Source organism: Aptenodytes forsteri, unplaced genomic scaffold, assembly GCF_000699145.1.
Source record: "Aptenodytes forsteri isolate BGI_AS27 unplaced genomic scaffold, ASM69914v1 Scaffold53, whole genome shotgun sequence".
Taxonomy (NCBI): domain Eukaryota; kingdom Metazoa; phylum Chordata; class Aves; order Sphenisciformes; family Spheniscidae; genus Aptenodytes; species Aptenodytes forsteri.
The window spans coordinates 2,855,293-2,868,322 of record NW_008795909.1 but is presented as its reverse complement, the minus strand read 5'-3'; the positions used below and the strand labels follow the sequence as shown (position 1 = coordinate 2,868,322).

The window sequence follows — 13,030 nt, the reverse complement described above, 5'->3', positions numbered from 1 at the left end:
TACCAGTCCCCCCACCCCTTGGAATTTCTAACACTAAAAAAAGAAAAAAAAAAAAAAAAAAAGTGATACATGACCTAATAGGTCTTTCTTGTCTTTAACTCCTGTGATTTATCCCGCAAGACTAGCAGAATGTACTCCAAAGCCGCACATGTGTGCATACATCTTCTGTTTGGGAATGCTGTATCGGTTTTAGCTTTCTGAATTTGTAACAGCACAAAGCTCAATAATATTTAGATTTTATTTCTGAGGATGTCCATAAATCAGCAGACAATAAAAGGGGAAAAAACACACCGATGATATGATATCCTAGTATTTCCCAATATCCTTGACACAGCAAATCAACGGTTTGAGTGAACACAGCCTACAAACGGAACAGCAATCAAACAGAAATGTTAATGCAAATCTCCTATGCACACTGACACGGTAACAAAAGCTATTCCATTTTGTCATGATCCAACCCTACCAGATGCTAATAAAAGTACACGCTCACGATCTGTAAACACGCCGTGGGTGTGATTTTCAGGAGCACCTAGCACCGGTCCTCATGCCGCAGCTGCTCTGTGGACTTCACTGGGAGGAAGCTCCCGAAAGTCCCATCCCAACGTTCAGAAATAAGACGCATTTATTCAGCTTTTACAAGCCCCAGCCCCTCACGGAGGCACACAGGCTCCCCTTACCTGAAGGGCCGGCTGTTTGTCATTCCTCTTCGGAGACTTTAATCCACTAACTTGTTGCTGCTGCTGCTGCTGTTGTTGCTGCTGCTGCTGTTGTTGCAGTAGAAGCTGCCGTGCCACCTGGAGAGCCTGTGAGGAAAGAGGTTTGAAAATTGAGTTTACAGCAGACAGGGTGTGGGGAGCTACACGCACGGCATAGGGTCAAGGCACCCCTTGGTCACGGAGGGGTCCGCTCCACTCCCAAAGCACCTCCACTGAGGAAAGCGGTGGCTTCCACAAAAAAAAACAACTCAGCATTTGCACGCAATGGGGCGATATCCCACCGCTGGATTTCCCATTTTGACTATGGAGAAAAACAGCAGCAGGTGATGTTCAGCTCCTGTGGGGGACCTCGAGTAACTGCAGGAATCCCGGTGGTAAGCACCATACGGTTGTTTTTATCCCCCGCCTGGAGCAGCTCATACCCTTCTTTGCTACCGGGCAGGCTCATGTGCTAATGGCTTTCATGCTCCTCTTCTCCAGCGGGTCAGGTCTGGTGTACAGAAGAGGGTAGTCATCTATCACTGTCTGCTCTCCTGAGCACCAGAGAAAGTCAGGGAAGGTTCTGGAAGGCTATGGTGGGAGAAAGAGGAGAGCCAGTGGCAGGCGGAGCTGTGCCGAGTCCCTCGAGGTACCGTGCTAAAGGCTGAGGAAGCTGCGAGGAGCTGGAGTGAATGCAACGAAAAGCAGGGACTGCATCTCACACCCCCAAAATCACCAAGAGCCTGTGACGGACCAGTGGTGGGGACTCGGAAAGGAGGGGGCAGAGCAGCAAAGGGACAGTGCGGCTTCTTGGGACGGAGAGGCGAGGGACATGATCCCAAAAGCATGAGCAGAGAATCACATGGTGGGGGATTATTGCAAACGTTCGTGGAAAGTAACGGAAAAGCATCCCTGGACACTGGAGCCAGCCCCTCTGCGAGGCACGATTTCTCCATCAGGTGGGGAAAAGAAAGCAAGAGGAGATGAAACATGGGGGAAAGCAGGACAAGGAGCAAGTCCCTGCCCCGGCTCCCTCCCGGCCCCCCAGCCACGGGACCGCAAGGATAATCCCTGCAAGATGGGCTGTGGCACAGCTGAGGCTCCGCTGGTGAGACCCAAGCCCGCTACTCCCGGAGGATTCACCAGCACCGGACTCGGGCTTTCTTGGTCTCCTTGGAGACGTTCAGTACATGTGTAGGTGGAAAAGTGGGAAGGCTGAAGACTTCATTAATGTAAAACAAGAAAAATAGTCCCTTTGCAAGATGCCTACACGGAAGGAGGGAAAAAGCCTTCCCCACTCCTACTGTGTGTGCTCTCTGAGTGATTTAATTAATACCTATTTAATTAAGGAGTCAGATACGCTTCGGGTTTCACTTGCTTCTCCAAGTTGCAAAGTGTTTCACCTCAGCGCAGAACCGCCGGGAAAGGTTTGACACCAAGGACTGCAAACTTGGATCCGCCACCCCCCAGTAAAACCTTGTTATTTTATGGCCTAGACCCATCTTTTTACTTTTGAAGGGACATTCAGCAGCCCAGGGGGCTGAAGAACCACCACTGCCATCCAGCAGGCCAGGGCAAGCGGGGAGGAGAGGCCTTACCGCACTCTGGCAACGAGCCCTCCTTTCAAATTTAATAACAAGTCTCCACTGGATCAGAAAAACTCTTTAAGGGTGGATGCGATTTCCAATAGAGCTTGGCGCAATGAAGGTAAAATCAGATTTTGCATTTCAAGCTGGTCGGAGCTCAGCGCACCCGCAGCATCTCTAAAATGGTCCATGTCCCCACGAGGGGTGCGAGGAGCTGCCGGGCACAGGCACACACCAGAGCGGGCATGCATCTGTGCTCCCACACACACAGCCATCCCCACCGTCAGTTCAGCGTCAAGAACCAGAAGACCCTACAGCCTACCAAGTAATACAATGCAACAAAGGAAACCTTTATGCAGAAGTGCCAAGTATGGTTAAAAAAATGTTATTTTTATTGAATTAGCTTATTTAGCTGTTAAAGCATCTTCAAGGGTGGGCAGAAGCAGCAGAAATAAAACCTACAAGGCTTAAGGGGATGGGCAACAAATACTCACCTACTTAACAGGGGTGTTGTATGGCTTATTTAATTAATGAATACTTGTAAAGCACTCTGAGTTGCTCAGACAAGAAGCGCTATACAGTACAAGCGCAACATATTATTATATATTATTAAGACTGGCTCTGCAGAAGAATAATTCCAGGTAAATGTGCAATCAAATGATCATTTTAGTTCCCAGCAATTAGATTCAATAGGCCAAAAAAAACACAGAAGCCTTTCTTTAATCATACACTAAACAATCAGAACATCCCTAACCTTTCAAGCTACAGCCTTTTTGAATAAAACATCATCAACTTATAGATATTATTCCAAAAAGAACCAGTCACCATATGTGTTGTCTCTTTGAAATACAGTTGCTATAGCAGACCCTGCATGCATTTCATGTGATATGATCATATTCTATCCGTTCTGGCAGCTGAGAGGTTGCACAACTAAAATTGGCTGCCAGAAATTTTTGAAGATTCCCAGAACAAGTAGCCGTGCAAGAAATGCCTGCTTTCTACTCGAGCTGGCCATGAAGCTCTGTGCAGCTTGGCGTGGTGGCTGCTGCCACCACGAGCCCTTACCACGGTTGACCCCACGCTGATGAAGATCTCTGCCCTCGGGGCCAGGCTCGCAATGGCAAGGCTCTGATAGAGCAAAGCCAGAGCTCTGTCCCTGCTCCAGTCCCACCTGCACAGCACCCACATCCCCGCGCACCCACCCTTGTGCAGGCTCTCCACTCGAGGTGACAGCTACACCACCCTGCTCCATGTCCAGCTGGCACTTGTCCTGGCGCTGAGACCTGGTGGGACCAGCAATGGCGAGAGGGAGGGACCAGCACGGAGCGTGGAGCAGCGGGGGAAGGAAAGGATTAAAAAGAATGAGAGTAACGAATGAGTTGGCTGGAGGGAGCATCACGGATACAAGGAGCCGGGATGGACAGGAACAGCAAAGGGAGAAACGCGGAGGGGCAGGTGCGGGTGAGATGGTGGCAAGCTGACAGCTCAGGGGATTGCAGCTTGAAATGGCATTTCCCATCTCTCTTCTCTCAAGATTTCACTCTTCCGCTTATAAATAACTGACAGCAATAAAAGCTAAGCATCAGATGAGCTTGGGTTTAAGATGTGGAAGGTTGTTTATAGCTCAGATCTGGTTCTTACTGAACATCTGCATCAAGTAGCTACTGTGTCCTTGGTGGTACAGTGAACCCAGGAATCCCAAGTCCCTTGCCTTTCTGCGTTTCCCTGCTCGGTCCTTCCTCCCTCCCACCCTGGACCAAGCACTACCCCTGCCATTTCAGTCTCATCCGCACTCCTTACACACGACGGGATGGGTAGAAAAAAGATGGCTAGCTCAGTCTGGGAAGCATCAGCCCTCTTTCCTCTTACATGCAAAGTATTTCGAGCCCATTTGGAGTGCCTTCATGAAATTAATTTGCTGATGCGGGTTGAAGCCCGGTGGACACCTGCCCTCATTACGCCAGCACATCCCATTTAATCCAAGGCGACAAGCGCCGCACCTCTACCCCCTTCTCTGGTTCCACGCAGCAACCGCTCCTGCGTGGAGCCCATCGCCGGATGCCGGCGTGGGAGCCCTACTGAGGCTGCTGATGCTGCACAGCGCTCAAGCGAGGATAGACAGGGAAGTTAATCTGAGAGTGAAGTCAGTCCCACAACCTTCATCAGCACGGAGATTCGCAAGCAGGCCTGTACATTAATAAAGCTTCCTGTGGGAGTAGATGTTGCCTTTGATTTGCATGTGAATTCAATGCTAGTGAGAAGTGCCAGACTGTCAGACATGGAGACAAAAGTCTCTTATCTTTCCAAAAGCTTCTGTAGCAGTTTCCCCACATTTCCTTAATCATCTGCCTTGTCCTCAACTTACTGAACAGGCAGTAGAGAGTAAAGCTGGACTCGGTTCAACTCCTGCTGCTGCCAAGTCCTGAAACAAGGGTGCCAGGACTGTTTACTGCTAGCCAACAGCTCTGCTAACGTGGCCCTCTCCTCACGAGCGGGTGCTCTGACATCTCCAAGCTCTTTTCACACATTCCTCCCCACTGCCATAGTTACATCCTAAATTTCCACCACGTGCTTGCACTTCTCCAAGTGAACAATTGCCGGGGGCTGCGGTAAACCATGTCGTGCTTGTGCATCCAGGCAACTGCATGCTCCTTCATGGGATCAGCAGGTAGAGACACCAAGAGCCCCCGAAACCACAGATGTGCTTCAGATACCTGGGCCCGTGATTACCAGCAGCCATGTTATGTGCCACCTATCTGCGCTGCTTGAAGAGCCTGCAAGCCTGGACGTGGCTGCTTGGGACAACTAGACCCAGATGCCAATCGTGGCCTCCAGCAGCTAATCACACAGCATCGGCAATCAAATGCCGATTTTTGGTATGCACCGAAATACAAATAGGAAATCTTCCCACTTACTGAAGGAAGAGAAAGAAAAGCATCCCCTAGCAACTGCATCTTCTGAGTGCCATGGTTTTTGGTCACTATCAACAGGAATTTGAAAGGACATCAGTAAAAGGCTCACTACCAACCGAGTCACCTTGATTCTGCTCGGTGCTACGCCTAAATGCAAGATACAGTAAATGAACTCCCGAGCTATTTTCTTATCCATTAGGAAACCACCCAGAGATAAGGAGATTTTCTGGCATAAAACAGAGACCAGTAAAAAGGCAACTGAAACGCTGTACTTCAGAGACATTGCACAAACTTGGAATGATATTTGGGAGCCAACATTGGGTGACACCTAACCCAGGAAAAAATTTAACAGCACATTCACTGTGAGATGAATCAAGCCTGTTTCATTCAAAGATGCCACAGAGTAAGTGGGAAGCCCCACTGAAAATCCCTCTCCCTGTGCTTAGGGAAGTGGCAACCATTTAATGTTTTCCAACTAGTTAAGCACCGGGGGCGGGGGGGGAGGGAAGTACACATTTGAGATGACCAAGACAATTTTATTGCAAGACAGACAGAACGTGACTTGTTTGCCCAGCTGTTGTTTCCCCGGAACATCCGGCACCATTATCACCCGAGTTACTGTTGTAATTCGACATTTTCACGCAAGTGGCTCAATCTTTTCGGTTTCACCATCCTCTTTGGGCAAGTTCTGCTCCAAGGGTAAAAACGTAGCCCTGCCTCTGACTTCATGTGGCTAGAAACTCCTGATTTGGGAAGGGAGCTGGGGAAGGGAAATATACTGGAAAAAGAGGGTAGAACTTTAAAAATAGAAATGCTGCTTAAATGCCATATACTTGCTTACAGTGTTAGTACATAAGGAAAACAGTAACAGGATCCAGTCCTATGGAGCCTCTTGCTAACTTGTTCCACTGCTGCAGCCAGTACAACAAGGCAGCGACTCTCCAACTGTTTTTCCATCAGCCTATTTCTATTGAAGAAAGAGAGCTCAGGCTCCTCCCTTCCCATCTGCTCCAACTGATATTAATATCAATCAGCTATTAATGAAATATGAAGACCTACAGCTATAATGGGCCTGACTAGCGCCAGGAGAAGCTTGTTTCCGCACCTGAGGTTTATCAGGCATGGAAAGACTGACCCAGGGAACTGCAGGAGGTATGGCAAGGTATGTACATTGGAGGGTGGGGAGACGAGCGACAGACGTGAGGATGCAAAAGAAACCAGCGTCCTGTCTGACTGCCAATTCCCAGGGCAGTTGCGCAGTAATCGGCTGCCTCTGAAATGGAGAAGCATGCACACAGAAGTTGCAAGAAGGGCACAAAACAAAATCCCATGTGTTTTTACAGATTCCTAAGGATTTTGGGCCTTTCCAGGTGGACAAAGCTGCCCATCAGGAAAGCAACTTGAGAAAGGAGGAAGGAAGTGTTCCCAGAAATCAGAGATGGTCCACAGCCATCTGAAGTGTCCAAGCAGTAAATCTGGAAAGTTACTCGCCAGCCAACATCATCATCTGTCCGTTATTTTAGTTATGGTCATTAAAAAGCAAAACACGACACAACAAGCAGAGAGAGATGAGACAGAAGATATTTTAAGGGCAAAATCCACTCTTAGAGAAAACAGAATGCTACCCCCGTCCCAGACTCCAGAAGCGAGACCTTCTGTGTTGACCTCCGAGCAATAACAGATAGCTGGATCCTTAGACAGCTAAGATCGCTGCTAAGCTTTCCCCACTGTGTTTTAGGCGAAGCATGGCTTTGCAGCATCAGGCATGCAGTTCTCCCACCATCTATTTTTCCCCAAGTTTCGCAATGGCTTTAGGCACTGGGGGACCGCTCAGTTGGCAGCTAAAGGGGTCTCTCCCAGCGGAGGCATGGCCCACCTCTCAGAAGGGTTTCTTGCTTCCATTTAGTCTCGCAAGGCAAGTACCTTTGTTTCTCCCGGGTGGGACGAGGAGGGATTTAGACTCAGCCAGCAATCTCTCTTCTTTCTCAGCTCCCATCTGTCCTCACACCCCGCTCCACTCCACAGCTGCTCCCAGCAGAGCGGCAAGATGCAGCTCACAAGCTCGGAAGCCCGGATGCACCCGAGCTTCAGAGCTGCTTCATGTCTCTCCCACTCCTGCCTCCTCTATCTCCTCTCCTGCGACACCCTCTTCTCCTGGAGCAGCAGATGTAGAGGACCGGTGGTAGGAGGCAGACACATTGGAGGGGAGCCCTGCTGCAGCTCTCCTCCGACAGGCTGAGGAGCCGCACAACGTGTGGAAACCGGCGAGGAGCAGAGCAGTATGCAAAAAGGAAAAAAAAAAAAACCACATAGTGCAAAGCGACAGCAGTGGGTAGTGCTGTTCCTCTGGGAGGAACAGAACAGGGGGAGGTGAGAAGAACCAACTAGAGAGAATAGGAAAGGAACCAAAATGAAGAGGAGGAATAAAATGTAGAAGATGCAAAAAAGAGAAGCAGATGTTCTTGCAGCACTTATTCCCTCTGACATTCGTACCCAGCTCTTTCATCTTCCTCCAGAACTGGGAAACGAGCTGCTACGTGCTCCCTCTCCGTTCCCACCATCCTGACTCTATGCGCCACACATCAAAACGAGCCAAGGCCAAGAGCCCCAACACTGCTCCCTGGCACCGCAGTGGGGAAGCCTGGGGATAAGTACAGGCATGACACAAGGCTCTGCTATGGGACACGGCTAGGATCCAGCATAACCTGGTGAAGCAGCCCTGCTGTCCAGCTTCCTCGCCAGCCCTGCATTCAAATCACCCCCATCCCCATCTCACCCTCTATTTCCTTGTTTCATTAAATAATCCTCCTCCATCTACCCTGTACCCAGCTCCACTCCACAGGTGCAGCAGAGAGACGCTGCGAGCCAGGGGAGATGCTGCCGGTTGCCTGCGCCCAGCGCCTCGCTCAGCTGCAGCTCCTCTGCAAGGCTGGCTCCATCCAAGGGGCTACCAGCCAGCTCGTCAAAGAGAAGAACTTCAACAATCCTTTACTCGAATAAAATGATCAGCTGGCCCTGAAGGCTTTGCTTAGACGCAGCAGACTGATCTAGCCAAGTGACTAACGGGTGATTCCCATCCTGAAAAAAGAGAAGGGACCTGGAGGTCCACGTGTACAAACCCCGGCTCACATCCTGTCCCTGATGTGGCGGGGGGCAGGCTTGGAGCAAGGGAGCTGGCAACGTGCCTCACGCTGAAGCATCTCCTAGAATAGTTCCGTCGCAAGGAAAGAAGATGAGTCTTTATTTTTCTTCCAGCAGGCTTAGTTTCCTTCCTCTGGAATAGATCCTGGCTATCAGTTGAGGAGATCCCCTCCAGAAAAAGGCGCTGGAAACAGAAACCCTTTCTTCCAAACCCACAGGATGGAGTTGCCTGTGTCCCAGCGCTGCTATACTTCATCCTCGTGGGTGCTGAGGTTACTTCTGCCCGCAAGAGGACGAGCAGACTCGATGTTCCTGCCCTGCCACCCCGCAGCCCATCCCATGGCTGGCAAGGTCCCTGCCTGCTACCCCAGCTCTGCAGCAGCGAGGACCCAGCCCCACGCAGGGGGACAACGGGGATTTGCCTCCAAAACACCCGATTTTGATTTTGTAATTTATTCATGAATTCCACCAACTAGGGAGGAAAGGTGGTCGAGGTATTTTCTTCAAATACCCAGAGACGCAAGAGGGATGGAAGGGGGCAGGGCAAGAGGCACAACGGGGATTTGCCTCCAAAACACCCGATTTTGATTTTGTAATTTATTCATGAATTCCACCAACTAGGGAGGAAAGGTGGTCGAGGTATTTTCTTCAAATACCCAGAGACGCAAGAGGGATGGAAGGGGGCAGGCGGCAAGAGGCAGCAGGGTAAGAGGTCAAACTCGGCAAACACCAGAAACCTGCGAGCCCCGAACCAGCCACAACAGTGACAACGGCTACAAAAATCCCGTTCTGGAGGCACAAACGAAATCCTCAGGCGGTTGCACTGTAAAAACACCTTCTGTCTCCTCTTTTAAAGAGTCACAGTCAAGACTCATCAAAGCCATTTAAAAAGCATCTGGCAAAAAGTTCCCAAACATTAAAAATGGCTCTCTTTATTTTGGCATGTCAAGATTCACAGCATGTAGCGGTCTGTACCAGCAAGAAAGGAGGGATGGGCCAACACATCCTGGTAAAATGAGAAAGAATACAAATCTTGGCTCCCCATGCAAACTGAACCAGAACTGAACTATGTCTGAGCGATGAAAAAGATCTTATGGGATTTCCAGCTCGTTTCTGTAGGCTCGAGATCAGATTCTGAACTACTGTGTTTATCCAAAAGTGAACCAGACCTTTGAATATTTGGAGGACTATTCATTGCTGAGCCGCGTTTTTCTTGGATGTCAAAAGCACGGGAAGTTCCCATGTTTTTTAATAGAGAAGAGGAATAAGGTGGGGGGGGAGAAGGAAGAGTGCCTTTTTGTTGCTACAACATAAATAGTATATTGCATACAGCTGCTTGCGCGCTTCCCTGTGTGGTCAGCAAAACAGGGAACATATTTTAAGCTTGTTTTCCAAAACACCGTAGGACAAGCTTGCACTCAGAGGCCCATGAAATAAAGCCCCTGACTGTGGACATCTCACCACGCACCATCGGACGGACGCTCGCTGCTGTTGGGTGAATGGAGGAAGCAAAACATTGGGACAGCCCGAAACATGGGAAACTAATGCTACAAATCACATCTCTGCACTTCAAGCCTATGGCACAACCAAATTTAGAATAGCTTCTAAAAAGCTCAATTTTAAAAGATTCTGGTACAGCAAAAATAGGCGAGGTTCAGACGGAGGCGACAAAAATGATGAGAGGCCTCGGCAGATACGAGGAAAGATTGATAAGGGTGGGAGTGTTTAGTTTAGCAAGAGATGAGTAAGAGGGGAGATGATAAAAGTACACAAATTGTGACTCGGCCTGAGAAGGTACATCTGGCGCTATTTGCCATTTCTCGTAACGCCAGAGAAAGGGGACATTGAATGAAGTCAGGAAGCAACAACAACAACAACAAAAATTAAAGCAGATAAAGGGATTTTTTTTTTTTTCTTTCTTAATACACAACTCATAATTACTCTCTGGAACTTACTGTCACAAGGTATCACCAGTGCCAAGAGCATGGGGAGGATGCAAAGAAAGGATTAGACACTTGCACAGATGGTAATGAGAGCATTTACAGCTACCTTTGGATAAATCAGGGTACAAATGTTTATGCTTCAGGGCACGAGCCAACCTTTAATCGCTGGAGGCTAGGAGGAAACTCTCCGCCATGGACAGGTCCTCTAACTGTCCTTCACGGGCTTCTGCCGAAGGACCACAGCCAGGGCTGGAGAGACCCCGTGTCCGACGGGATGCAACCGCTCCTGCCCCTCTGCCTTCTCGGGTACCTCCATCCTGCACCGCTGACCCCAAACCCCAAACCCCCAGCCCATCCCAAGCCCCCTCGACCCTCGGGGAGCCGCCGGACACAGGGTGGCTGGCCATGTCCCCCAGCCCAGCCCCTGCCCACGTCACCTGGCCCCAAGCCGCTCATTTCCTCTTTCTTCTTTGCACCACATTTAAGTTTCAGGTCCTTATTTCGCCAGCCCTTCCTCTCCCCGGTATTTCGACTGCCATTTTTTCCTCCCCCAAAACTAAACCCACAGCTTCAGTCCTGCCACCCATTTGGGCTGACCCCATGGAGCCGGCAGGCGAATCCGGATCCTCCTCCCCGGATCCACCAGCAATGCGCAATACTTGAATGCAACTTCAAGATGTCAGGCAAATTTTCCTTTTTTTGATCTGAAGCTGCTCCATAGAGGGAACCTACGTCCCCGAGGAGGAGGACGACCCTCCTGCAGATACGGCACCTGCGGGGCAGGGGCAGTCAGGCGCTATTACGGACCGCGGAGCTCATCAACGCGCTGGAACTGACATGCGATTCGGGGAGACAAAGAAAGATTTTGAAAGCAAGTCAGTCTATTAAATTTATACCTACCTGCACAATGTGAAACAAACCACATCTTGGTTTCCTTTCATGTGCATGACAGTCTTAACTTGTTTCTTTTAATCCCATAAAAGCAGCTAAAGCATGCAACATGCTTCCCAGAGATGAGGCAAACCTGTATTTTACTTCCTGACAGCGATTTAGTTTATAGGGCTTTTTTTTTTTTTTCCAGGGAAGATAATGAGCATTGTCCTAAGCTGGCTTTACAAAGGAAATACTACACGCTACATGCTAGACACCTGGCATTTAAAAAAGAATCACATAAATTGACACTGTCTGTAACGGACCAAATACAGCTGCAACCCCTCGCGCTGCACAGACACCAGTATCGGCGGCAAAAAGATCCCAGCAGCACTCTCCAAGGTTTTCCTCAGGAGTCAGCACCCTTCTACAAATTCAAAGTGCCTCTCATTTAGTCAATCGTGCCCCAAGTAGGAGCGGGGAGAGGACCGGGGATGTGCTGAGGCAGAAATGACTACGTAATAAATCCAGCAAATCCAAAGGGGTGAGGCAGTAATCCATGGAAACGTTCCACACAAGAGGGGGTTTTAAGTGCCTTTAATTCCCAGCTGCAAACCCAATAAGCTGCCAGAAGGCGGAGACCACTGAACACAAGGGGTTAATGGCCTTGCTAAAGAAAATGATACACATAATTTCCTTTTATCATAAAACAATACGTTTATTATTTTCTGTGTATCTGTTAAAGGGCATGGCCTTCTGAGTGGAAAACAAAACACAGCTCGGTCACATGTTTATTTGCTTCAGCTACTCCCTTTCCCTTCTGATAAATAATCAAACATGCCATCCAGAAAAAACAAAACCAGTGAGCTGGGAAATTTGATGGTCATCAAATAGACTAAGATACCAAGAAAAGCAGCCCACTGTTCCCACAGTGAGTTTTCTGCCCCACACCTACACTAACATCTGAGTAAATAACTTCAGTCACTCTTTCCATTTTCCCCATGCAATTACTCCTACTGTTAAACAAATTGTCCTTAAGGCAGTTGCAAACACCATTTTTTTTTTTTTTCTGCAAAGCAGAACAACTTCTGAACGTTAAAAAGCCAGACTAGCAATATATTTTAAAAATATGTTTGTTGTACTTGCGGTTTGGCTGAACACACAGCTTGATTTCTCTCTCTCTCGCTCTCTTTTCTAGGAAGATGGGGGTTTACAGTTTAAAATTTTAAAGTGTATTTGGATCTCGGAGAGGCAGGAAAAGCCTCGAGGAGGATGGGTTTTCTCCATAGGGCAGGCAGCATATTTTCCATTTTCTCTTATGTTTCACGATGTATGAGCACCATGAATGCTTACCGAAAAAAAGTTACCTTATTTTGGTGGACTTTTGAGGGGGGGGAGAAACAACCGAGAAATATCAAGGAGGTTTTTAAGTCACTTGAACAGAGAGGGAAAAATCCAGCATACGTGTTGCAACACGGATTACCCAGAGGATCTACGCTATCTTCCAACAACCCCTGAAGACCATTCATACAACAATCATTAATACTGAAAAACTGCAGAGAAAATCCCTCACGTGAGAAGTTAACAACCATTACCCGGCGTGAGCACGCTTTCCCTTTCCTTTTGTAGTACCACAGGTCTAAACAATAGTAATATGAATGAGATAATAGCCATGCTTGTCTCAGCAGCCTGATTTTTATTAGCATGAAATTGGTACAAATATTAGCGAGGCTGGTTCGCAAGCGGTGCCAGAGCCACGATGCAAACAATTTGCGGAAAACAAAAAGCGACTCGGCGGGCTTGCACCTCTCTCTTTTGCTGCCCAGAACAGCAGCCACGTTTCCTTTTTTTTTTTTTGGGGGGGGGTGTTCTCTTTTTTTTTT

The 13,030-nt window shown here is 48.6% G+C and overlaps 1 protein-coding gene across 1 annotated transcript in view; it reads right to left on the bottom strand.

Annotated features, from left to right (window-relative positions):
• The window catches only part of FOXP1 (forkhead box P1), a 230,729-nt gene that overhangs the window by 114,151 nt on the left and 103,548 nt on the right, over positions 1-13,030 (bottom strand). The window contains exon 3 of the mRNA XM_009284364.2: positions 678-803. Coding sequence (XP_009282639.1) covers positions 678-803 — 126 coding nt within the window. The remainder of the gene's footprint in view (positions 1-677; positions 804-13,030) is intronic.